The 11,864-nt window shown below is 47.0% G+C and overlaps 1 protein-coding gene across 3 annotated transcripts in view; it reads right to left on the bottom strand.

Moving 5' to 3' along the window:
• Positions 1–2,019: 2,019 nt before the first annotated feature.
• Positions 2,020–11,864, bottom strand: part of DNAAF9 (dynein axonemal assembly factor 9) — a 173,199-nt gene continuing 163,354 nt past the window's right edge. For all 3 annotated transcript variants that reach the window (XM_061436679.1, XM_061436680.1, XM_061436681.1), the window contains 4 exons: positions 8,543–8,748; positions 7,298–7,363; positions 5,974–6,067; positions 2,020–5,410 (listed from right to left, as the gene is read on the bottom strand). In XM_061436679.1, the coding sequence (XP_061292663.1) occupies positions 5,298–5,410; positions 5,974–6,067; positions 7,298–7,363; positions 8,543–8,748 (479 nt within the window). In that variant the 3' untranslated portion in view covers positions 2,020–5,297. The remainder of the gene's footprint in view (positions 5,411–5,973; positions 6,068–7,297; positions 7,364–8,542; positions 8,749–11,864) is intronic.

The following is an 11,864-nucleotide window of genomic DNA, read 5'->3' as shown; positions in this document are numbered from 1 at the left end:
AAGATATTAAGAAGAGATGGCAAAAATACACAGAAGAACTGTACAAAAAGATCTTCATGATCCAGATAATCATGATGGTGTGATCACTGATCTAGAGCCAGACATCCTGGAATGTGAAGTCAAGTGGGCCTTAGAAAGCATCACTACGAACAAAGCTAGTGGAGGTGATGAAATTCCAGTTGATCTATTTCAAATCCTGAAAGATGATGCTGTGAAAGTGCTGCACTCAATATGCCAGCAAATCTGGAAAACTCAGCAGTGGCCATGGGACTGGAAAAGGTCAATTTTCATTCCAATCCCAAAGAAAGGCAATGCCAAAAAATGCTCAAACTACCGCACAATTGCACTCATCTCACACGCTAGTAAAGTAATGCTCAAAATTCTCCAAGCCAGGCTTCAGCAATACATGAACCATGAACTTCCTGATGTTCAAGCTGGAAGGCAGAGGAACCAGAGATCAAATTGCCAACATCCACTGGATCATGGAAAAACCAAGAGAGTTCCAGAAAAACATCTATTTCTGCTTTATTGACTATGCCAAAGCCTTTGACTGTGTGGATCACAATGAACTGTGGAAAATTCTGAAAGAGATGGGAATACCAGATCACCTGATCTGCCTCTTGAGAAATTTGTATGCAGGTCAGGAAGCAACAGTTAGAACTGGACATGGAACAACAGACTGATTCCAAATAGGAAAGGGAGTTCGTCAAGGCTGCATATTGTCACTCTGTTTATTTAACTTATATGCAGAGTACATCATGAGAAACGCTGGACTGGAAGAAGCAAAAGCTGGAATCAAGATTGCCGGGAGAAATATCAATAACCTCAGATATGCAGATGACACGACCCTTATGGCAGAAAGTGAAGAGGAGCTAAAAAGCCTCTTGATGAAAGTGAAAGTGGAGAGTGAAAAAGTTGGCTTAAAGCTCAACATTCAGAAAACGAAGATCATGGCATCCAGTCCCATCACTTCATGGGAAATAGATGGGGAAACAGTGGAAACAGTGTCAGACTTTATTTTTCTGGGCTCCAAAATCACTACAGATGGTGACTGCAGCCATGAAATTAAAAGACACTTACTCCTTGGAAGGAAGGTTATGACCAACCTAGACAGCATATTGAAAACCAGAGACATTACTTTGCCAACAAAGGTTCGTCTAGTCAAAGCTATGGTTTTTCCTGTGGTCGTATATGGATGTGAGAGTTGGACTGTGAAGAAGGCTGAGCGCCGAAGAATTGATGCTTTTGAACTGTGGTGTTGGAGAAGACTCTTGAGAGTCCCTTGGACTGCAAGGAGATCCAACCAGTCCATTCTGAAGGAGATCAGCCCTGGGATTTCTTTGGAGGGAATGATACTAAAGCTCAAACTCCAGTACTTTGGCCACCTCATGCGAAGAGTTGACTCATTGGAAAAGACTCTGATGCTGGGAGGGATTGGGGGCAGGAGGAGAAGGGGACGACAGAGGATGAGATGGCTGGATGGCATCACTGACTCGATGCACGTGAGTCTGAGTGAACTCCAGGAGTTGGTGATGGACAGGGAGGCCTGGCGTGCTGCGATTCAAGGGGTGGCAAAGAGTCGGACACGACTGAGCGACTGATCTGATCTGACCAGCCTGTGAAGCAATGGTTCTTAATGCAGCCTGGTGCAGGCCAGGTGCCCTGACAGTCAAGCCCGAAGGCAGCAGATGTAGTTTCTTAGGGTGAGGTGGGAGAACTTATTTCTGGGGCCCCAGGACCCCTGTACCCACAAGCTGGCTTCTCGAGGTCCTCCTTGGGATCTGGAACTCTCAGAGAGTACCCACCCCAGGCCAAAGTGGCCTCTTATGAATTGTATTCATGGCAGCAGTGGCTCAGAGCTCCGGGGAGGGGAGTCAAGTCCCCAGGACCCCTCCTGCAACAGCCCCAACAAAGAGGCGTTCCCAGGGAAGCTGCAGAGAGGTCCCCAATCCCAGGCCACCTCTTCAATCCCCAAGAACACTTTGGGACCATAGCAACAGGCAACTACTGGAGGCCCTGCTTGTTCAGTGACAGTTTATTGGTCCTTAGCATTACATCTCAAGTTAACAAGGTAAATTCACATACACAACTGCAAGTAAAAACATGAAAATAATATAAAAATAAATTGAAAGCTACTCTTATATATTTACTGAAGTAGTGTAATAAATACTATAATAAGCAAAAAGCTTCAATCACACAATTGTTTCACTGAAGTTACAGTAGTGTTTGTAAATAGTTTTAAAATTTAAGTTACAAATATTAAAGCACTGAAAAACTAGTATAAAAGTCAATTTTGGCACATAAGTGAGCTCTTCTGTCATTAGTATTTGACAACCTGGGACGATGAGGAAGCCATTTCTCACCTACTTTTTGAGGTACAACTATCCATCTAGGTCAGCAACATGGCTGGAATACTTAATAGCTTATAGTCTTTAACTTTTCCCTTTTGAGAAGCCTGAAGAGCAAACCCAGAGCTTATTACTGTGCAAAAGTTTTCAAAATCCTAATAGAATTTAGGAGGGTACTTTTTGTGACCCACAGGGCCTACTGTCTAGGCCTCAGGTCAGAGCCCCCAGGGCTCTGTGGGGCCAATGCCACTCCTTGCCAGTGGCCCCTTCCTAGGGTGATCCCTTTTCTCCAATATCTGCCTCCTCTTTCCAATCAAAAAAAAAAAGAAAAATCCCACATCAAAATGTAAAATAACCTATAACTTCAGCGACTTCAACATTATCACACTCACTCGGGGTGATATAAAACTGAAGCTGCTAATAGGAAAGTTGGCAAAAAGCATTAAGCTCCTGGAGAACTTTGCCTGTCCCTGGGAACCAATGTCTCTGCTGGATCCCTGGTATCCACTTCTAAGGTCAAAATGTCAAACACAGTGTCAAGACCCTTCCTCTAGAGACAGCCTAAGACACCACACCTCCACCTGGAGTGCCCAGAAGCATCAAGTGGATATTAAACTTCACATTAAAAACCCAGAGGCCCCAAAGGTTCCAGAAGGAGCAGTGTGGGGAGGAAGCACCCTTCCAGTCTCAGTTCTCAAGGAGCTCACACAGTGCACCACAGTGTGCCTATTTACCAGGGCACAGCCAGTGTGCCCCAAGGAATGCCCTTTCGCCAGTGTGCCCTTCATACTCCCAAGGAGGCTGAGGAGTATCTATGGAAGCCTCAGCCAGTTTTGCCTTTTTGGCTTTGAAACTTAACCTTTTGACTTTTTTCAATCACAGTTTCATATTCAAGTTGAGGTAATCACAGTTTCCCCTCTAACAGGAGAGGAATTGGGACAGTGGCGCAAGTTGGTGAGAGAGCATTTCTATGGACAATGGTCAGAAACCAAGACCACCAGGAGGTATAGCCCCACACAGTGTTTAAGACCCACTTTTATGGGTGGGCTTCCGACCTCTCTTTGAAAACTCTTTTGTGTAGCAGCCAGGAAATGGCTCAAGCTCCAAGAAAGAGAGCATTCATTTAAATGTTCACAGCAATCTACCTGAGGCAGATGGCCTGTTGTTCCCCCACCCCAAACCTCCCCACCCCGCTCCCCCCACCAGGCTGCTCAAGTTTGAGTTTTTAAAAAGAGCTCGGTAGAGCTAAAGGAAGCTACAGTAACTCATTGCTTATCTCATCAATTGCACTTAAGATCTTGGTTATTGATTCTGAAGCAGAGGAAGGCCTACTGTGGACCCCAGCCTCTGGCCAGCTAGAAGTGAAGGGCTCCTAGACTGGGGCTCCACATGTGGGCCTTTGTCACCAGCAGCTTTGGAGCTGGGACTGGAGCACATGGGTCTTTTCAGAAGCCTTTCTTCATGCAAGAGTTCTTATTAAATGGTATTTGGAGTATTGTTCATTTGGCTTCAAATGCAAATTTTTTTCTAACATTAAGTACATTTTACTAACAAGCCCTTAACAACTGCTTTACTACTTGCATGCAGGCCTCTGTGTGACAGATCACATGTGCTCCATCGTTTTTCTCTCTCTTCTGTGCCAGGGCCCTTTCTAAAAAACCCCTCTACGTTACTAAAAACTTTGCTGGTTTTGCCTATGTGCTCCTTTCTAAGGCATGCAAAAAAAAAAAGTGAAATTCAGAAATCATTTACAATCTAGGCAGCTGAGGCGCTGAAGTCCTAACAGACATCACATAAGTGACCTCTCTCTTCCCTGTACTAATTCTGGAAGTCAGGCATGGGATACACTTGAAATTCCCCTCTGCTTTTTAGTTCAGCTGGAAAAAAGCTACTAGAAGGAATTCTAACTTCGATATTGGAAGGCTCTGAAATTCCTGGTTCTCAGGAGCCAAACTAGTCCAAGGCCAGCAATGATGCCTGGGGACATGAGTTGCCTAAAGGTTGGGCTGAAAACCAGGCTTTCCCTGGCAAGACTGAGGGGAGGTATGGGTGCCAAAGACTGAATGCCCTTTAAGTGAAGATGTCCCATAAGCGATCAGAACCCTGGGCCTAAGACTATGCAGTTGAAGGACACTGCCCTTAACAGTGAGGCCAGACATTGCCAGCAAGGCCTGAGCAGCAGTTTTTCTCATCCCAGAATTATTAGGCAAACCAGACTGATGACATGAGCAGAGCTCAAAACCGATCCCAAGGCGGGCTGCTTGTGTCAATTCAAAAGCCACACTTTTGGAAAGCAACAAGTCTTTCTCCTCAGTTTAGTCCATAAGGGAAATCCCCTCATTTTAGAAGAAACTACTGATCTCAGTCCAAGCTGCTGGCTCTGATGCTTGGGATTGGCCAGGGCTTGTGCTGCGTCCTCCAGGACTGGGCACAGGGTCAACAGGGACCGAACCTTCAATGGAAGGGGCTGAACCAGGGAGGCAGGCATTCCACTGGGGAGAAAGGCTCTCCTGGGGCAGTGTCTGAAGCCTGAGGCCTGTGGTGGCCCAGGCCCCACAGCCATGACCACAGTTTGGACAGCCAGGATTCTTTGTGTATCAACAGCTACTCTGTGCAATCCAAATGCTTCTCCCCACCCTCACACAGTGCTGCAACAGCCCAAAGAAAATACTGTTATCAGAGACCCAGAGGTCCTGGACTGCCAGCTGCAAACGAAGGGAAGCGTCTGTCTGCTCATCCTCCATGAGGACCCCCCACCCTCACCCCGCTGCCAAGTATCAGTGGTGCAGGTGATGCTCTTCAGCGCTGTATAGAGAATAAAGACAACATGCACTCAAGCAGCACACAAAGGCCAAGGAGAACAAAGACAGCCCTCTAGGGAGAGGCCTTTGGAAGAGCTGAAGTTAAGACATCCCATTTTTCAATGTCCATCTCCAAGGTCTTCTTCCTCTAGGGCTTCTGCTCAAAGAGGTCGTGATACTCCTGCTGCTCCAGCTCACGGTTATACTTCTCAATTTCCCGGTTGGCTTCTTCCACGTAGTCATTCATGAACTGGTCCATGACTGGCACCTCATTAAGGAAGAAAGCTCTGAGCCTGGGGGCCAAGGGAGCTGCCCAGGCCAGAGGAATCTGTACAGGCTGAGTGAGTGCTCAGCCTGTACAGAAGGTACCTGACTGGCTTTTTTATATACTGGCAGCACCACAACTACAAAGAATGTGACAGTGTGACAGAGACTGACACAGGGCCCTTCCTAGCTCCTAGGAATGAGCCCTTCCACTTTCACCAAACACAGCAGCACCCCATCCACCTTTTTCACAGATTAACTACTATAATCAGACCCAGTCTCCAGCTTGTAAATTATGACTCCCTGATGACCACAGGATGTTACCACAGCTGCATTTAAACTACAACCCACAGAGTAACCTCAGCTATCACTGAATGAAGGAGAAATGTAATTTTAATGACTGTAAAAGGACAAAATGAAAAGTCAGTCTCTGTGGCTTGCTGTGTATTCCCGAACCCACCCTGCACCAAAGGCTGGGCTGTGATGGCTCTAGCAGACACCCTCTTTACAGCTGGGCTTTCACACCCCCGCAGCCTCTGTGCATCAGATTCCAAGGATACGTGGGTGAAAATCAGTCTTGTCACCAAAGAAGTTGACAAACTGGGTGCCATTATAAAAGTAGCCTGCAGGCAGGGGGTCCAGGTGGCGTTTCACCTGTAGGAAGAGAGTCTTGTTAGAATTAAGCTGACCATTTCCTATAATTCACTCATTCATTAAAAACAAAAACAGGGATTTCCCTGGTGGTCCAGTGGTTAAGACTCTGCGCTGCCACTGGGGGTATGGTTTGATCCCTGGTTGAGGAACGAAGATCCCACAAGCCACAGGGCAACTAAGCCCATACATCACAACGAGAAGCTTGTGCACCTCAACAAAAAGCCCATGAGACCCAGTGCAGCCAAAAAAAGATATGCCAGGGAATTAACACCATCACACCATCCCCAAGCAGCCATCAAACAATGAATGAAGGCTCTCCCACCTCTCAGGGAAGAACTCTGGAATTCCTAATGGAATTAAGCCCCAGATGCCCACAGTGGTACTGGTTTGACAATACACCCTTCTCTTCTCTCTCTTACTTTCCCACTTTCCTGTTGGTAGCTTACAGAATCACTTCCCAAATAAACTACCTTCACTCAAATCCATGTTTAAGGTCTACATCTGGGGAAGCAACACTGCCTGCCTTCTGAAGTGCCCTTGGTCTCCTCACCAGGAACATGCAGAGTTGCCCAGGCTTTGGAATTAAGAGATCTTTCTCAAGTCCACAGCAGGGGCTCCTGGAGGTCCAGAGTCCTGCCTGCCTGCCCATCACTGGGACTGGTGACACAGCTCATGCAGACACCTGGACTCTCTGGTCCTTTTGGCCTTTGCCCCCAAGCCCATCAGGAAAAGGCTTCAGTGCGGATGCAGACTAGGGCAGAGCCTGGGAGTCAGCCTGGAGTCTGAGCGGGTTCCTCAAGGAGCCTTTTGCTCTGGCCTCAGGATTCCACGACCTGCCCATGAGCAACTTCAGGATCTAGACAGTTTTTACCTGGGCACTTGCTGGTTTATATCTAGGACAGAGGAAAGGTAGGGGGAAAAGACTTCTGCACTGCTTGAACAGGATGATAAAACAGAGCTCCATGTCATCTGTTCCTCCCACAGGCACTGGGTTTTCCTCAATCTCATGACCACATCAACACCAGGGGTCACCTGTCCTTCTCGCTGAGGCTGCAAGGCCAGCTGAGCGGAGGTTTCTTTTACCCAGCTTCCCTCTGCAGACTGAGAGAAGCAGGACCTCCAGCATGTCCCAGTAACAGCCACCTCACTCAGGAATCCTAAAGGACAGAGCTGTGCAAGAACTGCCTTGGGGCACTGAGGGGACTTAGGCCTCCAAGATAGGGTACTCACATGAATGTTCCTGATCTCCTGCTGGGTCAGCATCCCCCTGGTCTTCAGGGCTTTCCTCTGAGGCTTCTGTGCAGAGAAGTAAAGGCGGGGTTAGGTCCCAACAGAACTGACGGAGTACATGGAAGGGTGAGGGTCAGAGCTGGGGGGCTGGTTACGTGACTTAGATGCCAGCAGAGGGGGAAGCACAAGCGCTGTCATGGCCTGGATGTAATACCCTGCCTGTCAGCCCCTGGAGAGCACCACTTTCCCCCCACAGAGTCCTACATGCCAGGGGGGAACAAGTGGCAGAATCAGACTGATGTTTTTGTAAATAGGTATGTTTCTGCCTCTTTGAAGATTCTCAATCCTAAATCATCCCACCAGTGACAGACATGTAGACAAAAGGACTGGAGGTCTTATAGTCCAATACCATGTAAGAGTTTTTCCCAGTGACTAGACAACAATAACAGCCACTGAGTCTGAGAAAGACACAGTCTGCAGGCAGCCTTCCCGCCTTAGTATAAAAGACAGGTCCCAACCTGGCATGTGCAGGAGACCTGGGCTGCAGCCAACTTTATTTCCAGAGTTCTAGGATAAGCTAAACCTCAGACCATGTGCAGAGGCTTAGCACCTGAAGCTTGTAGCATATTAGATGATTTTAACTCCAGTTCAGATTTTTTCCTTTGTAGTACCGAACTAATGATGCTTGTTCATATCTACAGGCAAGCCTCCTCTTCCCCATACCTCTCCCTGGGGCCTCTGCTGTCTATGCTTGGAGTCTTGGTTTGCAAAGGGCTCTAAGCATATCTTTTTGTATCTCCATTCTAGAGAGAGAACCAAAGTACAGGAGATGCTGGGCTCAGAACACAGGAGAGGCTATGAACTAGGTTCAGCTAAGAAGACATTTTGAGTTTAGTACACTAAGCTCATCCAGGGTCCATACAAAACAACTAGGTTTCACCTAGGTCCTGGTTAAGCCACCTAATAAGTAACTCCAGTCTGCCATGGGAAGTAGAAATGGGAAATGGCTTTCAGAAACCGGGCTCACAGGATAGTCAATGAAACAATTCTGCCTAGAGTTTGCCTCAGGGGCTCCCTCCCACTCTCAGAGTCCCTGAAAATGCTGGCTGAGCCTGTGACAGGTGAACCAGTGGTGAGAAAGCAGGGAGAGGGTTGGGAGCAGGGGTGACTTCTGCCTCAGAGCCAGTAGCAACCCCTAAGTGTCTGGTAATATTGGTACCAGATCTGTTTGGGCTTCGAAATTACCTGCTTAGCCGACTGCCGCAGCCAGTCCTTGACATTTTCTTCCTTCAGAGAGCAGCCTATGAACACGAGGTAGCATTCCTGCTGCCCGCTGCTGCTTTGAGGTGAGGTTCTGGAGTCAGGGGGTGGTGTGGGTCCCTCCAAAACTGGCACTATACTCAAGGAGTTGGCCAGAGTGTTGTGGCAGACCTCCATCATCCTCTCAGAGTCTGTAAGGAGAACACTTTAGTCCCTGAGACCCTGCCCCTAAAGGTTAAGGTCACAGTAAGACTGTGGTAGTGCAGCTGGGTTGGGGACAGATTCCCAAGACATGCTGGAGGGAAAACTGATGTGACTGGCAGCAAATTAGAAAGGATGAAGTAAGAAAGGGAGGAACTATGTAAGTTTCTAGCTCAGTTGCTTGGGTGATCAGGTGGACACCATTAACCCAGAAGGGGATTACAAGAGGAAGAAAAAGTTTGCAGGAGGGAGGAGAAGAGTCTGACTCTGCATCTGTGGCATTTGAAAGACTGTGGGACCCTGAATGGGAGAAACCTACATAGTCATTAGAAGAAGGGGATGGCTCAGGTCACTCCTATGGAAGAGATAGTTGAGGAGAAGCAAGGAAAGCCGCCTTGGTACAGGTAAAGAGGGTGGGTTTCAGTCAAGGCCTGAGAGGCCAAGGCAAGAGGGCATGCTCAACAGTACAAGTGCTAGAGGAGGGTCACATGGTGAAAGGAAAGAGGTGACTGGGTTTACAGGCCGAGGAGCTGGGGGCTAAGATTTACTGGAGACACGAGAAAAGGGTAATGGTCCCCAAAAAGGCATGATAAGAACTCTAAAACAAAGAGAGGTTTACACCTTGAACAAGAAAGGGGTCAACAGTTGGTCTAAATAAGGAAGAAAATGAGACGATGATAGGGCAGACGGAAGATGAAGGCATGAAGACCACTGAGGCAGGCTGGGGGCTGTCTGTTGAAGCCTGAGTGAATAGGGCTTGAGTAAGGGGCTTACAGAGAGGGGCCGAAGTTTCTGATTCAATAACATAAACTAAGCCAAAGGTTAAGGACCATGAGAGATTCTTTTATACAGACTCTGTCACCTAATTTTCCTATCTGAACTCAGATGATTCCATGCTTACAACTCTCAGTGGTTCCTGCTGCAGACATTCCTGGTTGCCTGCCCAGCATCCTCTTCCCCCAATATGAATTTCCCATGGTCAATGTCAACTTGATCTTGGCCAATGACAGAAGTGCTGAGGAACTGATAGAGCCACTCACAGGAATAGCCAGCCTCTTCCATCAGCTGGGTGTTCTGTCTGGATGTGATGCCTAGCCTCTAGCACTACCTGGCAACCGTGAGGGGTGGAAACCCGAGGAAAAGCTGACACTAAGAATGGAAGCACACAAAAGCCATGTATTACCTGGGTCTTTAGTGGTCCTGCTACACTGCCAGACCTCCTGACTTCTTGCTGTGTAGCTAACACCTGCTAGTTGAGCTGGAGTTTTCTGTTGAAACTACCAAAGACACTGTAACCAGACACACTCCCTTACATCCTCCCCTAGGCCCCAGCCACAGTAAACTCTTTTTGGTTCCTGAAATATGCCCTTTTTGCCTCAGATCCACAGCAAATGCTCCTTTTCTCTGGAGCATTCTCACCTTTTCCAATGTTGAGTTGACTAGCTCCTTGTTTTGACAACTTCCCTGAACCCCAGTCCAGGACTGACTGACTTCAGGTTGCAAGGGCTCCAGTGGTCAAAGGCTGTTAAACAGGTCTGCTGAAGGGGAGGAGAAGCAAAGTGGAGGGCTTGAAGACTCTACCAGAAACAGATCCAGAGCCAGAGAGCTCAGCATTGGGGTAGCTCCTGGTGACAGGGCTATGAGGAAGCCATGGATGGCTCAAGAGGAGTGCGGTGTTAAAGTCTCTAGAACAAGGAAGTCAAGGAGCTGTGAGGAGAGGCCCTGAGCAGGTGCATGCAGGGGCAGGAAAACAGATCTTCCACTGCAGAGCAGAAGGGCCTGAAGAAAGATTGGTATCCTGAATGAAAGGGAAGACTGGAGGAGCCTGATGGTGTAAGATCCAGAGGGGAGGGTTTTTTTTTTTTTTTTTGAGAGAGTCTAAGAGGCATCTTGATGGATCATTGCCTTGTCATGGCGATTGGGCTTGCATAACTCAGTGAAGCCTATAGCACATTGAATACCTATAGCACATTGAAGAATTAACACCAAAAAAAGATGTCCTTTTCATCACAAGGGATTGGAATGCAAAAGTAGGAAGTCAAGAGATACCTGGAATAACAGGGAAGTATGACCTTGGAGTAAAAAATGAAGCAGGGAAAAGGCTAATAGAGTTTTGTCAAGAGAACAAGCTGATCATAGCAAACTCCCTTTTCCAATAACCCCAGAGACGACTCTACACATGGACATAACCAGGCAGTCAACACTGAAATCAGACTGATATATTCTTTGCAGCCAAAGATGAAGAAGCTCTACAGAGTCAGCAAAAACAAGACCTGGAGCTGACTGTGGCTCAGATCATCAGCTCCTTATTGCAAAATTCAGGCTACATTGAAGAAAGTAGGGAGAAACCACTAGGCAATTTAGATATGACCTAAATCAAATCCCTTATGACTATACAGTGGAAGTGACAAATAGATTTAAGGGATTAGAACTGGTAGACAGAATGCCTGAAGAACTATGGATGCAGATTTGTTACAATGTACAGGAGGCAATGACCAAAACCACCCCAAAGAAAAAGAAATGCAAGAAGGCAGAGTGGTTGTCTGAGGAGGCTTTACAAATAACTGAGAAAACAAGAGAAGTGAAAGGCAAGAGAGAAAGGGAAAGATATACCCAACTGAACGCAGAGTTTCAGAGAATACCAGGGGAGATAAGGAGGCCTTCTTAAATGAACAATGCAAAGAAACAGAGGAAAACAACAGAATGGGAAAAATTAGAGATCTCTTCAAGAAAACTGGAGATATCAAGGGAACACTTCATGCAAGAATGGTCATGACAAAGGAAAGAAATGGTAAGGACCTGGAAAAAGCAGAAGAGATTAAGAAAAGGTGCCAAGAATACACAGAAGAACTATATAAAAAAATGACCTGGATAGCCATGATGGTGTGGTCACTCACCTAGAGTTGGATATCGTGGAGTATGAGGTCAAATGGGCTGTAGGAAGCATTACTACAAACAAAGCTAAAAAAGGAGACAGAATTCCAGCTGAGCTATTTAAAATTCTGAAAGATGATGCTTTTAAAGTACCGTAATCAATATGTCAGCAAATCTGGAAAACTTAGCTGTGGCCACAGGACTGGAAAAGGTCAGTTTTCATTCCAATATC

This window comes from Bos javanicus, chromosome 13, assembly GCF_032452875.1.
Source record: "Bos javanicus breed banteng chromosome 13, ARS-OSU_banteng_1.0, whole genome shotgun sequence".
NCBI classification, from domain to species: domain Eukaryota; kingdom Metazoa; phylum Chordata; class Mammalia; order Artiodactyla; family Bovidae; genus Bos; species Bos javanicus.
This window is presented reverse-complemented; position numbering and strand designations above follow the sequence as displayed.